At 44.1% G+C, this 21,739-nt stretch overlaps 1 protein-coding gene across 5 annotated transcripts in view; it reads left to right on the forward strand.

Annotated features, from left to right (window-relative positions):
* asb2a.1 (ankyrin repeat and SOCS box containing 2a, tandem duplicate 1) overlaps nt 1-8,085 on the forward strand; it is a 49,256-nt gene extending 41,171 nt beyond the window's left edge. For all 5 annotated transcript variants that reach the window (XM_038774875.1, XM_038774895.1, XM_038774885.1 and 2 more), the window contains 2 exons: nt 1,550-1,703; nt 6,020-8,085. In XM_038774875.1, the coding sequence (XP_038630803.1) occupies nt 1,550-1,703; nt 6,020-6,165 (300 nt within the window). In that variant the 3' untranslated portion in view covers nt 6,166-8,085. The remainder of the gene's footprint in view (nt 1-1,549; nt 1,704-6,019) is intronic.
* Nucleotides 8,086-21,739: the final 13,654 nt, after the last annotated feature.

The following is a 21,739-nucleotide window of genomic DNA, read 5'->3' on the forward strand; positions in this document are numbered from 1 at the left end:
AGTAACAGCAGGTTCAGTTGGCAGTTAGGAAGGCAAATGCAATGTTAGTATTCATTTTGAGAGGGTTAGATACAGGAGAAGGAATACACTGCTGAGGCGGTATAAGGCTCTGGTCAGACCCCATTTGGAGTATTGTGAGCAGCTTTGGCCCCGTAACTAAGGAAGGATATACTGGCCTTGGAGATAGTCCAGAGGAGGTTCACAAGAATAATCCCTGGAATGAAGAGCTTTTCATATGAAGAGCAGTTGAGGACTCTGGGTCTGCACTCAGAGTTTTGAAGGATGAGAGGGGATCTTATTGAAACTTGCAGAATACTGAGAGGCCTGGATAGAGTGGATGTGGAGAGGATGTTTCCACAAGTAGGAAAAACTAGAACCAGAGGACACAGCCTCAGACTGGAGGAACAATCCTTTAAAACTGAGATGAGGAGGAATTTCTTCAGCCAGAGGGTGGTGAATCTGCAGAACTCTTTACCGCAGAAGGCTGTGGAGGCCAAGTCACTGAGTGTCTAAGAAAAAGACAGATAGGCTCTTGATTAATATGGGGATCAGGAGTTACGGGGAGAAGGCAGGAGAATGGGGATGTGTAAACACATCAGACATGATTAAATGGTGGAGTGGACTCGATGGGCCGAATGGCCTAATTCTGCTCCTATACCTTATGATCTTATGGGGAACCCTAAATACTGGGTTCAAGTCACACTACACCACTTGACCAGAAAAGACAAGGCTAACTATCTCCAGTGCCGCATCGTACAGAAGAGATTTTAATTGAGGGCCTGTTCTGCTGGATGCAATCAACCTCATGGCACTATTTTGATGAAGGAGCAGAAGAAACATCACTGGTGTCCTGGCCAATATTCATCTCTCAATCACTATCACAAAACTAGATTATCCAGCCATCATCACCTTGCAGCTGGTGGGAAGTTGCTGTGTGTCATATTAGCTGCTGCAATACAACACTGATTACACTTCACAAGTACTTCAATGGCTGTAAAGCACTTTTTTTAAGCGTACCTTCACACACACACACGGTTTTCTCTTTGGGGAATAATGGTGACAAGATTCCCAAGCCGATTATCAGACAGTTGAATAGCGTTACGTACGCTCCTTTCCCTGGACAATAAGTCCTGGTGTTGAACCTGAACCCAGAGCTTCTGGTCCAGAGGGAGGGTGCTACCGTTGTACCACACAACCTCCTACTAAAGTGCTTTGAGAGGTAAATATAAATGCAAGGTCTTTATTTTGTCGTGTTAGAAGACGGAGCCTCATAGATGAAGTTGAACCTATTTTATTTGTGTATAATATGTTGTATGTTAATGACAGAAAGCACAGGCCTTTAATTAATGCAGAAAAGAAATTGTCCCAATTTGTATCAAAATGGACAGATTCAACATGGACACCGCAATATCTGGGTAACCCATCTTTGACCTTTCAGCCACAGTAGCATCGCAAAATTAAACAATTTGATGTAACGTTGACGTATCTCAAATATATTATCACTGTAACTTTGTACAGGAACTTATTTGTCTTGTCATCCCCTTTTCAGTTTTGTGAAATGGTGTCTGCACCTGGAATGTACAGATGGGCTGGGCCAATCATTGATATCTTACTTGACTATGTCGGTAATGTGAATCTCTGCAGTAAATTGAAGGATCATCTGGACAGTTATGATGATTGGATAAATATCAAAGCAAAATCAGGCATGTATATACAAATACATTCGAAATGTTGGAATTACTTGGTTCATCCGTTCGCTATTGATGTCTAAACAGTGTAACTTGATTGATCTCTTATAACCTGATGTGTAACAGTGTTAAATTATGTGTTCTTATTTTTTATTTACTCAATTTTTAGCAATTAACCTGGTCTGGAATTCTCCGCAGGGGACCGACTCGTGAAGGCCGTTGTGAACTCGGCCGAGGTTCACGACGGCCTCGGAGCCCGCTCCCCGCACCTAATTCACCCCCACCCGGGGGGCTAGGAGCGGGCCTCCGTCTTTATCAGCAGCGACCTCGTCACGCCGAGAATGTGAAGTCATGCGCGGGTTGCCGGTTCCAACACGTGCATGCGCGGATGACACAGCGCGCAGACGGCATGAACCCGCGCATGTGCGGTGCCGTCTTTCTCCACCGCAGCCCGGCAAGACATGGCGGCTTGGTCTTGCCGGGCGGTGGAGGGGAAAGAGTGCGTCTGTTTTGGACGCTGGCCCGACGATCTGTGGGCACCGATCGCGGGCCTGTCCCCTCCCGAGCACAGTCGTGGTGCTCCCATCCAAATTGGGCCCCTAGATGCCCCAAACGGGCATCTGGTGCCCGTTTCACGAATGCAGCGACCAGGTGTGGTTGCTGCCATGGTGAAACGGGTGTGAAAGGCCGGCCGCTCGGCTCATCGGGCTCGGAGAATCGCTGTTCGCCGTGAAAAACGGCGAGCGCCGATTTTTCCCGAGCCAGGTGGGGGGGGGGGGGGGGGGGGGGCGGATCGCTGGGGGCGCCAGGGGAGCGTAAAAAATGTCGGGAGGCCCTCCCACGATTCTCCCACGCCACGTGGGGAGCAGAGAATTCCGCCCCAGATGTTTTAGTGAATAAGGAAATTTTAGGAATAATCCTCCAAACTAAGCAAAATCTTTTCCACAGTCTTTCCTATGATTGCCTCCCAATTGACAATAAGTCTTTTCCAATAGAGGGGATAGAAAAAGAAGACTCCGGGTGAGATTTTCTGGCCTCGACACCAGCAGGCATTGTCCCGCCTGCGTCAGAGTTGGAAAATCCCACCCAATAAGTCAGCTGGAGGTATTATTTGGTATTGAATTCCAAACAACATCAGCGACCCTTTCTTGCCCACTGTCACTGGTGTAGAGAGGAGAAACCAACTCAAGAATGGGTGGCAGGTGGAGTTAATCTTGCAACGATAATAAAATGTATGGATATAATACCTTTATTGCAGCAAAATTACCAACGGAAATATTAGGGCGGATGACCAAAAGCTTAGTCAAAGAGCTAAGCTCTAAGGAACACCTTAGAAGTGGAAATAAAGAAAGAGAGTTGTAGAGGTTTCAGGGGGTGCTGGTGGGGAGAATTACAGACCTCAGCCTTGGCAGGTGAAGGTCTGGCCTTCAATGGTGGAATGATTAAAATTGAGGATTCTCAGGAGGCAAGAATTGGGGCAGTGCTGATATCTCAGAGGGTTGTAGAGTTGGAGAAGATAACAGTGGCAAGGCCATGGAGGGATTTGAAAACAGGGATGATAATTTTAAAATGAAGCATTACTTAACCAGGAACCAATGTCTCCGCTGTCAGCTGCCCCTTGATTTGAGGATGATGTCTACTCAGCATCACAGGTTTCTGCCAGGAGTCTTCGTGTGATCGAAGAGGCTGTTCTCGACTCATAGATGTTTGGGCACAAGGGTCAGGATGTCCCATGAAGTAGCGGGATCTGGAATGCAGGATTTACTTCCTTTTCTTTCCTTCTTTGCCACTGCTCTACCTCATCATTAAGACATTGTGACTCAAAGTGTGATGCAACTTCCTGAACAAGTTGTCGCAACTTTAAACCATTGGTAGAAAGCTCCTCCCAGCCATTAATGACAATGCCTACAGGTTTCATGCAGCGCTTAGTAGCGTCTTTGCCCTCCCGTGGAATTTTGACCATTTAAGTGCTGAGAAAACAGGACCTGCTGGGGAGACAGTTTTTGGCCACCTAGATACAGTGTCCAGTCCATTGAAGTTGATTTTTCAGAGGTTTTGCCTGAATGCTTGTGGAGCTGGCTTCAAGAAAAACACTACCCTTTGCTCAACTGAACCAATATGGGTCAGCAAGCAATGGGGGGATGGGAGAACTTAATTGGCATGAGTTAGGACCTGGACATCTGTGTTTTGGATAATCTCAGTTTATGGAGGATAGAAGGTGGGAGGCAAGCTAAAAGTATGTTGGAAAAGTCTAGTTTAGATGTAACAACGGCATAGGTGAAGACCAGAGCAACAGATAATTTTACATAGAATTTACAGTGCAGAAGGAGGCCATTCACCCATCGAGTCTGCACCGGCTCTTGGAAAGAGCATCCTACCCAAGGTCGACACCTCCACCCTATCCCCATAACCCAGTAACCCCACCCAACACTAAGGGCAATTTTGGACACTAAGGGCAATTTAGCATGGCCAATCCACCTAACCTGCACATCTTTGGACTGTGGGAGGAAACCGGAGTACCCGGAGGAAACCCACACACACACGGGGAGGATGTGCAGACTCCGCACAGACAGTGACCCAAGCCAGAATCGAACCTGGGACCCTGGAGCTGTGAAGCGATTGTGCTATCCACAATGCTACCATGCTGCCCTACTGAGGATCAACTGAGGATGGGGTGGAGTGATGTTTTAGAGATGGAAATAGGCAGTCTTCATGATGGTATAATTTGTAGTCAGAATCTTAGCTTGGGGTGAAATATATACCACGGTTGCAAAGTGGCTAGTTTGGACTCAAACCAGATGAGGGAGAGGGTGGAGTCAGCAGATGACAAAGTTTGTGACAGGATCCGGAGACAAATGACTTTGGTCTTCCAAATATTTACTTGAAGGAGCTTTCTGCTTATTGAGTACAGGATATTTGGCAATTTTGAGACAGTGCAGGTATTGAGGTTGGTAGTGGTACAGTAGAATTGAGTATCACCGTGTGCATACAGAAACTGATTGCGTTTTGCGACGATGTAGCTATGGGGCAACGTGCAGATGAAAAACAGGAGGGTTGCCAAGGATAAATCCAGAGATGATTCCAGAGTTAACAGTGATGGAATGGAGAAATTAATCCTCTGACTATAAGTCATTAGATAAGAATGGAACCAGATGAGAGCAGTCCCATCCAGCTGGATGACAGTGACAAGACATTGGAGGAGGAGAATGGCCTGGCCAACCATGTGAAAGGCTACAGACAGGTTGGGAAGGGAGAGGAGGGATAGTTTACCATTGTCACAGTCACCGTCAGATGTCATCTGTGACTTTGATCAGAGCTGTTCCCGTCCTTGGACAGGAGTGGAAACTCATTTTGGAGGGATTCCATCATGGAATTCCAGGAAAGATGAGAACAGATTTGAGAGGTGACAACACATTCAAGACCTTTGGAGGGAACAGGGTGGTTGCAAATGGAATGTTAGTTTGCAGGGATGCAGCAGCTGGGTGTTTTTAAAGAGTTGGTGATGACAGCAGATTTGAAATGACTTGTAATAAACAAGTCTGTGGGTGGCACGAAAGCACAGTGGTTAGCACTGTGTCTCCACAGCTCCAGGGTCCCAGGTTCGATTCCCAGCTTCAGTCACTGTCTGTGCGGAGTCTGCACGTTCTCCCCGTGTGTGCGTGGGTTTCCTCCGGGTGCTCTGGTTTCCTCCCACAGTCTCAAGATGTGCAGGTTAGGTGGATTGGCCATGCTCAATTGTCCTTAGTGTCCAAAAAGATTAGGAGGGATTATAGGGATAGGGTGGAAAGTGTGGGCTTAAGTGGGGTGGTCTTTCCAAGGGTTGGTGCAGACTCGATGGGCCAAATGGCTTCCTTCTGCACTGCAAGTTCTATGTTCTAAAACCTAATACAAACGTTGACATCGGTACTGCACAATGCCTGTTGCCCACTATCTTAATTTTATGATGTGCTATTTTACATCTTTAAGATACTGGAAACAACAGTATTGAATGGGGATTTTGAAATGTTATTTATAATTAATTTGTTTAAAGCAATAAGTTTCAAAGGCTGGCCTTTCTATGCTAAATGAAACACTTATAATGCAAGCCTAAAATTATTTTCTCTGCTATTTCAATGTACGAGTTAGTCTACTGATTATAAACAAATTAACACCTCTGTTTAAGAACTTCTGGCAAACTTGCATCCCACCAAAGTTTCTATTGCAGTCTTTTGTAATGTTGCATATACTCATTTGCTTGAGAAAGGAGGTAAAGAGCTTTCAGCTGTACTTACTTTCTCACAATAGTCATTGTTTCCATTGCTCATCATATTTTCCTTTCAATCTTTATATAGAACCTCCAAGACCTCTTGTCCACCTTTGCAGAATTAGAGTTCGAAAGCTTTTGGGACGTCAGAGATTAAAACTCGTTGAAGTGTTACCTCTACCTGGCAGGCTGAAAAGATACTTGGAGTATGACTGTACAGATAATTTGATGTAAACTTAGCCACTGATAAAAGCCATGCAGCGACTAACTACAAGAAAAGTAATTGCATATTACAGAGTGCAGACATTATTTATGATATGACAAAGAAAGTAAAGCTTCATGGCATAACAAGAATGGAGTAAAAAGATCCACAAATTAATCGTGAACAGATTTCAAATGGACGACAATTGAATGAATCAGTCCGGGAAGGTTGGAAAATAAGTCAGAGTCTTTGATTTAATTAGTTCCAAATAGAGGAACATCAGACTGGGTGAGCTGAAAAGAAAGGTTTTAGAAATGCACAGTGTGTGAGTCAACATCGAAATGAGAAAAGAAACGCTGGGACTTAGCGTATATGAGTCCTGATAAAAGGCACGTCAGCTTTTCTCTCCTTTACCTGATGCTGCCTGACCTGCTGTGTATTTCTGGCATTTTGTGCTTTCAATTCAGATTTCCAGTGCACTCAGTTTTTCTTTTTGCCCCTTAGATTTTGGCATTTTAACCTGTACATAAACAATGTAGAAAGTGCACCAAAGATCATGTCAGAAATAACCTGTTGCATCAACATGTAAGATAGATTTTGTAAAGATTTTCCACAGTTCAGGTCAAATTTTGCCCAAGGGTTTTAGCATCAGTTTGCACCTTGCCATGAAAACATACTAGCCATGATAAGCTCAACGCCATTTATAATCAAAATGGTGATAGTAGTTTGATGCGTTTAATTTTTATGTTTTATTTTAATATAATAAACATTAATCTGTAAGATATTGACTTATAGCAAAATATGACTAATTATGGGTTTCTTGATGAATGCTGTTGCATAGCTTAAGAGCAATTATTATTATTGTTGTTTTATTGCACTGAGAGTAAATAGTTGTATAATCTTCAAAGGTGTTCAACTCTTGAGGTATCTCAGTGTTAAATGCACTGTTATGAGATTGAGCTATATAGACTGAGCAAGTCCTAATTTCATGTCATAGTCTGCAGTGAGTTAACCTGATCTAACCCAAGGCAGCAGTGAGAATATAGCAACAGGAATAGGCCATTCATCCCTTGAGGTTGTTCCAGCAGTCAGTTAGATCATGGCTGAGTTTTACCTTAATTCCATTTGTCCGCCTTTTGCTCCATATCCCTTGAGACATTTAATGAACAAAAATCTATTGAACTCAGTCATGAAAATTTTAATCAACCCAGTTTCCAGTCTTTTGAAAGAGCGAGTTCCAGATTTCCAACAACCTTTGTGTAAAAAGAAAAGTGTTTCCTGATACCAATATTAAATTCAAATTTTAAGAATATGCCCCTTATTCTGGGATCCTCACCAGAAGAAATTGTTTCTCTGAACCTATTGATTCCCTTTAACATTTCAAACAACTTAACACGGTTGAATCTCAACTTTCTAACCGCAAACAAAGAATGGTACATAACGCCTCTGCATTCTTGGGTTAGGAAAAGAAGGAAACTATTAACCGCATTTCCACCCCAGTTGTTGTCCACTGATTCCTAGTGGGATGGTGAGTGAGTGCATGCCAACATCACATAAGATCAAGGTCAAACCTATCACTCAGATATCATGTCAACACTCAAGCGTGTAGACCCAGCATGGAGAAAGGACCTGTGGGTGAAGTGCTGAAGAACTACCAGCATATACCAGAGTGTTAGACAGCAACACCTCAGAAGGTGTGTCCGGGGCGGGGAGGGGGGTGGGACAGGAAAAGATGTGCCTAATGGGAATGAGGGGAATCACTGTTTATCTACACATTGGTAGATTGGTGGCAGTTTTGAGTTCTTCAAACTTAATTCACATTCTACAACATATAGGGCAGCACGGTAGCACAGTGGTTAGCACTGTTGCTTCACAGCACCAGGGATCTGGCTTCGATTCCCAGCTTCGGTCACTGTCTGCGAGGGTTTCCTCCGGGTGCTCCGATTTCCTCCCACAAGTCCCGAAAGACGTCCGTGTTAGGTGAATTGGACATTCTGAATTTTCCCTCAGTGTACCCGGACAGGTGCCAGAGTGTGGCGACTCGGGGATTTTCACAGTAATTACATTGCAGTGTTAATGTAAGCCTACTTGTGACAATAATAATAATATATTGTGTTTGGTGCATTTTAGTACCAGCTTCAGGAATTTCATTGCACTGATATGCAATTTTGTTCTTTGAACCACACTTGCAGCCCTGAGGCCTGTTTATACCAATATTGACGATGCAAGGCACATTCAGGATTATAATGCTGTAATATAACTTGTACTAGAATCTGAATGATCTTATTGTGATTCAAACTAAGGTTCTCATTTTCTGCCAGTTCTGATGCTAACAGGGTTGGTGCAAGAAGACTAAGAAGAGGGCAGTGGGCTCATGGTCTGAATGCTAAGATTTGCTTTGTTAATGAGAAAAGTTAATCGAAAACCTTAATAACCTGGATAAAAGGGCAGCACGGTGGCGCAGTGGGTTAGCACTGCTGCCTCACGGCGCCGAGGTCCCAGGTTCGATCCCGGCTCTGGGTCACTGTCCGTGTGGAGTTTGCACATTCTCCCCGTGTTTGCGTGGGTTTCGCCCCCACAGCCCAAAGATGTGCAGAGTAGGTGGATTGGCCACGCTAAATTGCCCCTTAATTGGAAAAAAAAGAATTGGGTACGCTAAATTTTTAAAAAAGAAAAAAAAAAAAAAAAAAAAAAAAAAAAAAAAAAAAAAAAAAAAAAAAAAAAAAAAAATAACCTGGATAATTGACCCCGAAAGACGTGCTTGTTAGGTGAATTGGACATTCTGAATTCTCCCCCCGTGTACCCGAACAGGCGCCAGATGTGGTAACTAGGGGCTTTTCACAGTAACTTCATTGCAGTGTTACTGTAAGCCGACTTGTAACAATAAAGATTATTATTATTATGTCCCTCCATCATGATGAAACAGAAGGAAAAATAATGGATTGTTTTGTTATTAATGACTTATATTCCAGTGTATATCTCAGACATCACTGGACAGGCCATTCAAATATTGGCTTGCTTCAATCAGCACAATACTGATCGTAACATCCATTCAAAGGAGACTGTTATCCTTTATTTTTTCTGATTGCACTCAACCCTGGGATCCAGTGATAAACAAGACTTTACTTAAAAATGTTTGGAACTGCAAGAATATCACGAGTGTAGCTTATTTTCCGTAGTATTATGCACTGAAACGTTTAGATTTTTTTAAAAACTTAAAATATAAATTTTTGACAGTGATTCCAATAAAAGTATGCATTTGAACTGAGTTTATGTAATTTGTTTATCTTGAAAATTAATCACCTTTCAAAATGGTTTCAAAGCCATGCAAGGATTCATCTGGAAACACCTCCAGGCATTTTTAGCAAGAGGTTGATAGGTGGCACCATTATTGCCCTTGCACTTAGAAACCTGGGTTTAAAGTTATAGAGAAATGGAGGAACAATATATAAGTAAATAACTGAGTTTGGAAACAGAGAAAGGCGGCTGTAAAATGAAAGAAAGAATAAAGATGCACAGGGTCATGGCACTAAAACCTGAAGATTGGCGATTGAAAGATACACAAGGAGTCACACAGAGAGAATGCTGAAGAAGGACTTGGTATTGAGAGCATGGCGGTGAGGGGGAACTCAGTATAGAGGCACTGATGTTGATAAAGACTTCAGAGATGGCGAGATTGGGCAGCACGGCAGCACAGTGGTTAGCACAGTTGCTTCACAGCTCCAGGGTCCCAGATTCGATTCCCGGCTTGGGTCACTGACTCTGTGGAGTCTGCATGTCCTCCCTGTATCTGTGAGGGTTTCCTCCGGGTGCTCCGGTTTCCTCCCACAAGTTCAAAGATGTGCGCGTTAGGTGGATTGGTCATGCTAAATTGCCCCTTAGTGTCCAAAAAGGTTGGGTGGGGTTACGGGGATGGGGGGGGGGGGGGGGGGGGGGGGGGGCTTAAGTATGGTGCTCTTTCCAAGGGCTGGTGCAGACTCGATGGACCAAATGGCCTCCTTCTGGACTGTAAATTCTATGAAAGCGAAAGGAATAAAGAGCATTGTGCAGCATTGGGGAATTCAGCTCAGAAAGGTTACTCTGTCCTGGTCATGGTGAAGTTGCGCCCAATTGTCCGCACAAACTAATTAGGAGCTTTGGCGTAAAATCACACACGCACCGGTGCAATCTGAGTGGAATATTGACGCCTCTTGAAAAATATCCTTCCTTCGGGGAAGGAAATGTCGTTCCGTCCCTGCTGGTCACTGAACTCCACTCGCCTGCGCCAATTCAACACCCCACCCCCAGGACCTCTATCCAATTAAGCGCGGCAGGTGGGTTCCTGAGGCTTAATTAAGGGCTCCTTCCATTTCACCCCTTCTGAGCCTAAAAGAAGCTGGGACGGAGCCAATGGGGCCTCGAGTGGAGGAACAGAAATGGTAAGTGAGGCTTGCCAACTGGAGGGTAAGCAGCACTGACCCCTCTGTCCTGCCAACGTTGACAGTAATTGTATTTTCTGCAGTTGTCCGTAGGTCTCAGACATTTCTCTTCTAGCAGGTGATTAACATAGGCACTGGCGACAAGGCAACATGTGAGAGGGCCTTGTTTATAAAAAGGCATGGCAGTAATGAGAAGATTTTGGGGCATTTTCAAAACCAACGGGCAGCATTCTCCGTTCCCCGGCGCCGAAATCGTATTTGGCGATCGGGCGGAGAATCCCTTTTGACGTCTATTTTTGGATGCTCCGCCCTCTCCAAAATGGCGTCATCAGTGAATAAGCTGCACACTGTTGGGACATGCTCAGGACGTCACCTGAAGGCCCTCCCCCGATGGGCTGACTTTCCAACGGCATGGGACAAGTGTTCTCTAAGCTTTTGTCAACCTCGTGTGACAGCTGCGGACTGTGTCCAGCCACGGGCTGGGGGAGGGGGGGGGGGGGGGGAGTGCTTCGACGGGGGCTGGGGGACTGGTGGGTGCTGGTCTGGGGGGCACTATCTGGCAGGACTGGACCCGCAAATTCTCAGGCCGTTTATGTTGGGAACGGTGGGGGTTTTACGTGCCGTGGCTGCTCGCCCCCCCACCAGGCAGAGCACCCGGTGGGTGGGGCACCGCTGACTTTTTCATCGTAAAATTAGACACTTCCTCAGTACATAGCCTCAAAATTGGAGAATCCAGCCCCATAGCTGTGAAAAACAGAATGGCTGAGCAAATAAGAATACGTGACATTGTAAAACATGCTGGGTAGAGTAAGAAGAACGGTTAGAGAGCGGCAAAATATTCTAAGATTGAGAGGAAGGTATCAGCACAGTTCTTACTGTCTGGATTAAACAGGCTAATTATCAAAATCAGTAAACTGAAGTGCTCATCCTCCAGGCCTGAATTGTAGGTTGATTTGCATTCTTTGGGTGTGGGTGTCCATCCCATCCTCTCCTAATTGTGAAGACAATATAAATCTCCCACCGTATAGGACTATTTGGATGGCATACAAGATGGCTGTAACCATGTCTGACTTTTAGTCAGTCAGTCTCAGAGCCCTTCCACTGCCTCGCACTATTATCCAACGGTGCAAGATTTCTGAAAATACTCGAAAAGAAAGAAGTCTGTTACATTGTTATCAGCTGTAATCTCCCAAAATACATACTGCATTATCTATTAAACTGACAAAAGCATTATTATACTGGTAAGCTTGAATGTAATGAAATCAAGGCAATCAAATGACAAAAGCTACATAACAAACCGTTTCTCCATCACATCTACCAGATTATTCAGATGGATCCTGCTTTAATAAAATGATCTCTTCCATCAAACCATATAGATTTCACACACACCCGCAATAAAAAAATGTAATCATCACCACAATGTGAAATCAAATTCTTTTTGACATAACTTTATGCAAATTTGATAAAAATGCTTTAACATTTTCAAGAGGATGTAATTTGCCTACAGGTCGTTTCTCATTGCTGTGGGAAAATCCACAAAACATTTGGCTTTTTACCATCAAAAAACATACATAGATAGGAGCAGGAGGAGGCCTTTTGGCCCTTCCAGCCTGCTCCACCATTGATCACGATCATGGCTGATCATCCAGGGAAGCACGGTGGCCTAGTGGTTAGCACAACCGCCTCATGGCGCTGAGGTTCCAGGTTCGATCCCGGCTCTGGGTCACTGTCCGTGTGGAGTTTGCACATTCTCCCCGTGTCTGCGTGGGTTTCGCCCCCACAACCCAAAAATGTGCAGAGTAGGTGGATTGGTCACGCTAAATTGCCCCTTAATTGGAAAAAATAATTGGGTAATCTAAATTTATTTTTTAAAAAATGGCTGATCATCCAACTCTATAGCCTAATCCTGCTTTCTCCCCATAGCCTTTGATCCCATTCTCCCCAAGTGCTATATCCAGCCGCCTCTTGAATATATTCAAAGTTTTAGCATCAACTACTTCCTGTGGGAATGAATTCCACAGGCTCACCAGTCTTTGTCTGGATACATTATGAATTAGGAGTAGTAGGCCATTCGGCCCCTCGAGTATGCTCTGTCATTCAATAAAATCATGGCTGCTCTGATTCTGGCTACAACTCCATATTCTGCATACTCCGATAACCTTTGACTCCCTTGTTAGTCAAGAATATATATATATATATATATTTTTATTACTTTATCAGAGTTACAAAGCCAGAGCTCAGAGTGTGGACAGGGGCAAATCCCTAATCCACCTCCTTGCCATCTCCAAAAACCAATTCAAATTGAATCCATACCAGACATACCAGATCCAGGGAATGCACCTGATCCCACACTCATCTTAGCCAAATTCTGCCTTTAAAATATTCATTGGCCCTACCTCCACCACTCTCTGGGGAAGAGAGTTCCAAAGATTCAGGGCCCTCAAGAGAAAAAAATATATTTTCACCTCTTTCTTAAATGGGGCGCCCCTTATTTTTAAACTGTGTCCCGTAGTTCTGGTGTCTCTCACAAGGGGAAACATCGCTTGTGGCACTACCACCGTGCTAAATGGTACAAACTTCAAACAGATCCAGCAACTCAAGACTGGGCATCCAGAGGCGCTGTGCGCCATCAGCAGCAGCCAAATTGTACTCAGTGACAATCTGTAACCTCATGGCCTGGCATAGCTCTCACTCTACCATTACCACCAAGCCAGGGGATCAATCCTGATTCAATGAAGAATGCAGGAGGGCTTGCCAGGAGCAACACTAGGTATACCACAAAATGAGGTGTCAACCTGATGAAGCTACAGCACGAGGCTAATTGTGTGCCAAACAGCATAATCAGGAGGTAATAGAGCTAAGCAATTCCACAATCAACAGATCAAATCTAAGCTCTGACGTCCTGCCACATCCAACCGTGAATGGTGGTGGACAATTAAACTCACTGGAGGAGCAGGCTCCACAAATATGGAGGAGGCCAACACATTTGTGAAAAAGTTAAGGCATTTGCAACAATCTACAGCCGGAAATGCCAAGTGGCTAATCCATGGCATGGATAAACTTGGCCAAAAGGCCTGTTTCCATGCTGTAAACATCTGTGACTCTATGACTCATCTTGGTCTCCTCCAGAGGTCCCCAGAATCACAGATGTCAGTCTTTGATTCATTCCACATGATATCAAGAAATGGCTGAAGGCACTGGATACTGGACACATAGGCTATGGGCCCCGACAATATTCTGGCAATAGTCCTGAAGATTTGTGCTCCAGAACTTGCCATGCCCCTAGCCAAGCTGTTCCAGTACAGCTACAACACTGGCATCTACCCAGCAATGTGGACAATTGCCCAGATTTATACTGTAAGAAGTCTTACAACACCAGGTTGAATCACCTGAGGAAGGAGCTGCGCTCCGAAAGCTCGTGTTTGAATCAAACCTGTTGGACTTTAACCTGGTGTTGTAAGACTTCTTACTGTGCTCACCCCAGTCCAACGCCGGCATCTCCACATCAGATTTATACTGTACATGAGAAACAAGACAAATCCAACCTGGCCAATTACTGTCCCATCGGTCTACTATCGATTACCAGCAAAGTGATGGAAGGGGTGATCAACAGCGCTATTAAGTGGCACTTACTCAGCAATAACCTACTCATGGATGCTCAGTTTGAGTTCCACCAGGGTCACTCAGCTCCTGGTCTTGTTACAGCCTTGGTTCAAACATAAACAAAAGAGCAGAATGCCAGAGGTGAGGTAGCATTTGACCAAGAATGGCATCAAGGAGTCCTAGCAAAACTAGAGTCAATGGGAATCAGGGGGAAACTCTCCGCTGGTTGGAGTCATACCTGGCACAAAGGAAGATAGTTGTGGTGGCTGGAGGTCAATATTCTCAGCTCTAGGACATCACTGCAGGAGTTCCTCAGGATAGTGTCCTAGGCCTAACCAACTTCATGTTGCTTCATCAATGACCTTCCTTCATTGGGATCGAACCATCACCCCTTGACATTCAATGGCATCATGGAATCCCCCACTATCAACATCCTGGGGATTATCTTTCATGAGAAGCGTAACTGGACTACCCATATAAATACTGTGGCTGCGAGAGCAGGTCAAAGGCTAGGAATCTTATGGTGAGCAACTCACCTCCTGACTCCCCAAAGCCTATCCACCATCTACAAGGCACAGTGTCATGGAATAATCTCCTGGATGAGTGTAGCTCCAACAACACTCAAGAAACTCACCACCATCCAGGACAAATATGCCCACTTGATTGCTACCCATTCCACAAACATTCAATCCCTCCACCACTGACATACAATGGCAGCCGTGCATACCATATTAATAATCTTTATTATTGTCACAAGTAATATTAACACTGCAATGAAGTTACTGCGAAAATCCCACACTCTGACGCCTGTTCAGGTACACTGAGGGAGAATTCAGGATGTCCAATTCACCTAACAGCATGTCTTTTGGAGGAGGAAACCGGAGCACCCAGAGGAAACCCACGCAGACACGGGAGGAATGTACAGACTCCGCGCAGACAGTGAACCCAGCCGGGAATCGAACCCAGATCCCTAATGCTGTGAATCAACAATGCTAACAACTGTTCTACCGTGCCACCCATAAGATACATTACAGGATCTCACTAAGGTTCCTTTGGCAGTACCTTCCAAACTCACAGCCACTACCATTTAGAAGGACAAGAGCAGGAGATACAGTGAGTGTACCTACACCTCAGGGATTGCAGCAGTTCAAGGAAAGGCTGGTTTAGCTCAATGGGCTAGACAGCTGATTTGTGATGCAGAACAAGGCCAGCAGCGCAGGTTCAATTCCCGTCCCAGCTTACCTGAACAGGCACATGAATGTGACAACTAGGGGCTTTTCACAGTAACTTCATACTTGTGACAATAAAAGGTTACTATTACCACCTTCTGAAGGGCAACAAGAGATGGCAATAAATGCTGGCCTAGCCAGGGAATTCCACTTCCCTTAATCATTTTTAAAATTCTTTCAGCATCCTCCATGTCAAGTCCCCTCAAGATGTTAAATGTTTCAATAATTCTCAATCTTCTAAACTCCAATACATACAGGACCAGCCTGTCCAACGCTTCGTTATAAGATAACTCCCAAATCCCAGCTATCAGTCGACTGAACCTTCTCCATGCTGCCTCTAATGCATTTATATCATTTCTTAAATAAGGAGACAAAAACTGTACACTGTACTCCAAATGTGGTCTCATCAACACCATGTAAAACTGCAGTAAAGCATCCCTCCTTTCATATTCCATTCCACTGTCAATGAATGACAACATTTCATTTGCCTTCCTAGTCACTTGCTGTATCTGCATACTACAGCACAGTAGCACAGAAGCACATTGGTTAGCACAGTTGCTTCACAGCTCCAGGGTCCCAGGTTCGATTCCCGGCTTGGGTCAGGTCGCTGTCTGTGCGGAGTCTGCACATCCTCCCTGTGTCTGCATGGGTTTCCTCCGGATGCTCCGGTTTCCTCCCACAGTCCAAAGATGTGCAGGTTAGGCGTATTGGCCATGCTAAATTGCCCTTAGTGTCCAAAAGGGTTAGACTGGGTTACAAGGATAGGGTGAAGGCATGGGCTTAGGTAGGGTGCTCTAGGGGCAGCAGGGTGGTGCAGTAGTTAGCACTGCTGCCTCACGGCGCCGAGGTCCCCGGTTCGATCCCAGCTCTGGGTCACTCTCTGTGTGGAGTTTGCACATTCTCCCCATGTTTGCGTGGGTTTCGCCCCCACAACCCAAAGATGTTCAGGGTAGATGGATTGACCACGCTAAATTGCCCATCAATTGGAAAAAATTAATTGGTTACTCTAAATTTTTAGTTTTTTTAAAGTAGGATGTTCTTTCTTTCCAAGGACCGGTGCAGACTCGATGGGCCAAATGGCCTCCTTCTGCACTGTAAGTTCTATGATTCTATGAACCATTTCCGATTGATGTACCAGGAAACCGAGATTCTCTGTACCTTGCGAGTTCTACAATCTTTCCCCATTTAAATAATGTGCTGTTTTTCTATTCTGCCTGCCAAATGTAGCAAATTCACATTTTCTCACATTGTCCTCTATCTGCCAAATGTTTGCCCACTCAGTAAACCTTTCCACATCCCTTTGCAAACTTCTTATATTCTCTTCACAACTTACTCTCCTCCGTATCTTTGTACCTTCGTATCCATCGGCAAATTTAGCAACCACACATTATGTCCCTTCAGGCAAGTCATTGATATAAATTGTAACTAGTTGAGGCCTTGGCACTGATCCCCTTGGCATTCCACTCGCTACATCTCATATATTTCTAGTGAGCTACTTTCTTCATTACCTGTGTTCCTGTTGGTATAATTATTACTGGGAGTTTTAATTTATCTTTTATTCAATTCAACCACCTTTTACAAAGCTCTTTACATTATTGTTTTGGAAAATACTGAGATTATGCAGGATGACATATAAATGCAAGCTTTTTTTCTATTATAAAGTGTTTGGTAATAAATAGCTTACCATTGTCATGGATTGGAGTCTAACGCTGAGGATTGACAGCACATGGAGCATATCTCAAACAAAGTGTCAAACTGGTTTTCAAAACCATATCCTTCAGAGTGTTACAAACTTAGCGACGGTCCAACAATTCACACCACACATTGTGTAAAACTGGAAGCCTGGCACAATCAGACTTTGGAGTCAAGTAATGTGGCTCTCCTCTTCTCCACGGTATCTTGGAGTTGGTCCTAACTCTGACCATTTGGCTACATATATTCAACAGCTGTAGCATACATACAAAGCAAACCCACTTCTCATCAACGTTAAAATCCCAGTGAAAAATCATCACTATTCACTTACCTGGGCACATTCACGCCAAACATTGAGAATTGAAAGATCTGAATATTGATCTGTATCTGCTGGTCAGCATAAGAACACAAGAACTAGGAGCAGGAGTGGGCAATTCAGCCCCTTGAGCTGCCCGCTCCGTCATTCAATACAATCATGGCTGATCTAATCTCGGCCTCAACTCCACTTTCCTACCTGTTCTCCATAACCCTTTAACCCATTACAAATTAAAAGTCTGTTTACCTCCTCCTTAAATTTACTCAACGTCCTGGCATCCATCACACTCTGCCATAATCTCAGCCTCAACTCCACTTTCCTACCTGTTCTCCATAACCCTTTAACCCATTACAAATTAAAAGTCTGTTTACCTCCTCCTTAAATTTACTCAACGTCCTGGCATCCATCACACTCTGCCATAGTGAATTCCATAGATTTTAGAAAAGTAATTTCTCCTCATCTGAGTTGCTCTAGTTAAGGAAACTTTATGAAATGAAAATCGCTTATTGTCACAAGTAGGCTTCAAATGAAGTTACTGTGAAAAGCCCCTAGTCGCCACATTCTGGCGCCTGTTCGGGGAGGCTGATACAGGAATTGAACCGTACTGCTGGCCTGCCTTGGTCTGCTTTCAAAGCCAGCGATTTAGCACTGTGCTAAACAGCCCCTACTAGTGATCTCCTCGAACATTTGCAGCCTGTTTCCTTAGTGCATCTTGTATTCTTGGAATTTGTGCATATCGGCAAATTGTTTAGAATAGACTAGACACTTTGAAAGCTTTGTGAAGGTGAAGCTCCACACACGTTTCCACCCGCACCATTAGCACTAACCTCCTGCAGAACCAATGCAATCAAGCATGACTGAGAACAGTGTCAATGAGACCTCAAGATGTGCAGATAGGGTAGTGCAAAAGATATGGGGTGGGTGGGGCAATTCCTTTCAGTATAAGCCTGGAGACTGCAGCACTTTATCTCTCTGTTTAAAGGTATTAATATTTTCTGCAAAGCAGACCTGTTGACCTGATCAATTGACTTCCACTGCTGGCCAGGTGGTTAATGCTGGATTCATGGAGCCTGTCCAACTGGGAATTTGAGTGCAACGCCATGAAGCAGCCTGAGCGATAGCCATCAGTGGAAAACTTTCCTATCTGACCCAGGGGGCATGGGCCAGTATTCTCAGCAAGTCAGTGGATTGTTGTAGTGCTAAGGATTACCTATGGGCAGAATTACAGGGGCAGAATTTAAATTCCTGTGACCTATGGTCTGATTTAATTTGATTCTGCCCTGATTGATCTACGGGGTTAAAAACCCATCTGGTTCACCCATGTCCTTTAGGGAAGGAATTTCTGCCACCCTTACCTGGTCTGGCCTACATGTGACTCCAGATCCACAGCACGGTGGTTGACTCCTAAATGCCCTCAGGGATGGTCAATAAGTGCTGGCCCAGCCAGCGACGCCCACATCCCTTGAACAAATTTTTAAAATCTGCTACCAGGGTGAATAAGCGTATGGGAACTCCCAGAAGGCAGCATGCAGTAAAAGTATTGGATATCACCGGGGGGGGGGGGGGTGGGGGGGGGGGGGGGGGGGGCAGATTTCAATGTAACTTGTTTCCTCTTCTGTACTGAGATTTACAAACTGAACAAGAGTCTTGTGAGCACTAAAATGTGTTTGGAGGAGTTAGAGGGGGGGAATGAGGGGGTGGTGGGCGGTGGGCGCTACTCCAGCCAAGCTACGGCAGGTGTGAAGTGACTTTAAGGTGTATTTATTTTGCTGCGGGGGAGTGGGGTTAAAGGACCAACTCGCAATAGTACTTTGTGGCCGGCTCTTGCAATGAAATGAAAATCGCTTAGTGTCACAAGTAGGCTTCAAATGAAGTTACTGTGAAAAGCCCCTAGTCACCACATTCCGGTGCCTGTTGGCAGAGGCTGGTATGGGAATTGAACCCACGCTGCTGGCCTGCCTTGGTCTGCTTTAAAAGCCAGCTATTTAGCCCTGTGCTAAATCAGCCCCTGCTGGGCTTAGACATCAAAGAGGCAAGTCGGACACGTACAATTTCAGTAAAACTTCAACAATTATAGTCACAAGCACTGCATTGAGCAACTCACAATTATAAAAGGGCCCCAATACATTGCTATAAGTGCACTTGCAGTCCACTTAAAAACATCTGTTTAATAGCTTTTCACTGTACTTCGGTACATGTGACAATAAATCAAATCAAATTAAATCAAAGCTGTTATAGATTTCAAAGTGTTGAAAGTCCAAAGGAAACACCCGTGTCGCCCCCCCCCTCCCAAATAAAATATATCTTTAAATCTTGTTCTTTTTTTAAAATTGTTTTACTGTAAATAAACCCTTCATCCGAATTTGTCGGCTGGCTGGAGACGAAGTTTCAAAATACAACAGGAAGGATTGAATCCTGGACAGTAACAGCTCCAAGTGCCCCTGGACGGTCAGCAGGTGTCGGCTGTGCCCCTGTGTGAATGGAGACTTGCAGAATTTCCACACGGAGTTTGTAACAAGAAGACATGTCCCATGTTTTATTCAATAAAATTATATCTTCCATTACATTGACCACACGACGACATAAAAGACAAGTAACACCACGAGTAAAACCATTTCTTGACTCTAGAAGTTACACATTGTTAGGCATCACTTAGAACCATCCAGACACATTTAGTTAACATGTTCTGACTTTTCCACTGGATGAAACTCACCTACTGCTCAATGTTTTTTACGGCTGCAGGAAACGTTGGGGCAAGTATTGCCAATATATACTCACTGAGCTGCTCTTCCTGTAATGTGATAATGTTTATATGTGTGTGTGTGTAACGTGTATATTTGTGTTTGTGACAGTCTGTGTGTGGAATGTTTATATTTGTATGTGTGTAACATGTATATTTGTGTTTGTGACAGTCTGTGTGTGGAGTGTTTATATTTGTGTGTGTGTTTGTAACGTGCATATTTGTGTTTGTGAGTGTGTGTGTGTAATGTTTATATTTGTGTATATGTTTAACAGTTATTCATGATGGCCCGCCTTCTCAACCTTGCCCTTGCCTGAGATGTGGCGATCCTCAGGTTAAATCACCACCAGTCAGCTCTGCCCCTCAAAATGGAAAGCAACCTATGGTCACCTCGGACAATGGTGACTTTTGAAGTATATATATATGTTTGTGTATGTACATATATATATGTGTGTGTGTGTATATATGTGTATGTGTGTGCATGCCCATATATATGTGTGTGTATATATTTGTGTGTGTACATATATATGTGTGTGTGTATATCTGTGCATGTGTATGCATATATGTGTGTGTGTGTACGTGTGTGTGTATATGTGTGTGTGTATATATATATATGTGTGTGCATATATATAAATGTGTGTGTGTGTGTACGTACAAATATGTGTATATATGTGTGTGTGGGTGTTATGTGTGTATATATGCGTGTATATATGGGTGTGTGTGTTGGCCTGTCGGCTCTTGAAATTATTTTTGGTTTTCTTTTCAACTCGTCTTCTGTTCAGTTTGACCTACTTGTGCAAAGCTCGTTACCCGGCCGCGCGTGTTAATATTTACCAGGTAGCGATTGGCGCATTACCTGTCCAGAGCTGGGTCAACATTCAAAATAGACAGGTCTGTATGGTTAAAATAACACATTAAAGACCAAAAGATGATTACCTGAACAAATACACAGACACAAACACGTAAACACACATTCACACGTGAGCACCCACACACACGTCGCAGCCACACGTGCAGACAGACACATCTACCGACACACACACACACAGATACACCCACCCATAAATGCACACAGACACATACACAGCACACAGATATACCCACACATAAATACAAACACATACAGACACATACATACAGATATACACACACATAAATACACACATATATCTACACTTAAATACACACACATACAGACACATACACACTCACAAATATACCCTCCCATAAACACACACGCATAGACACATACACACACACACACAGATATACCCACACATAAATACCCACACACATACAGACACATACACACACAGAAATACCCACACACATGCACATACACACACATATACCCACACATAAATACATACACACATATATACCCACACATAAGTACACACACACATAGACACCTACACACAGATATATCCAGATAGATACACACACACAGACACCGACACACATATACCCACACATAAATACACACACATGCACATACGCACACACATACCCACGCATAAATACACACACTGCACATATACACACAGATATACCCACGCATAAATACACATACACACACATATACCCACGCATAATTACACACACATG

This window comes from Scyliorhinus canicula, chromosome 2 (genome assembly GCF_902713615.1).
Source record: "Scyliorhinus canicula chromosome 2, sScyCan1.1, whole genome shotgun sequence".
Taxonomy (NCBI): domain Eukaryota; kingdom Metazoa; phylum Chordata; class Chondrichthyes; order Carcharhiniformes; family Scyliorhinidae; genus Scyliorhinus; species Scyliorhinus canicula.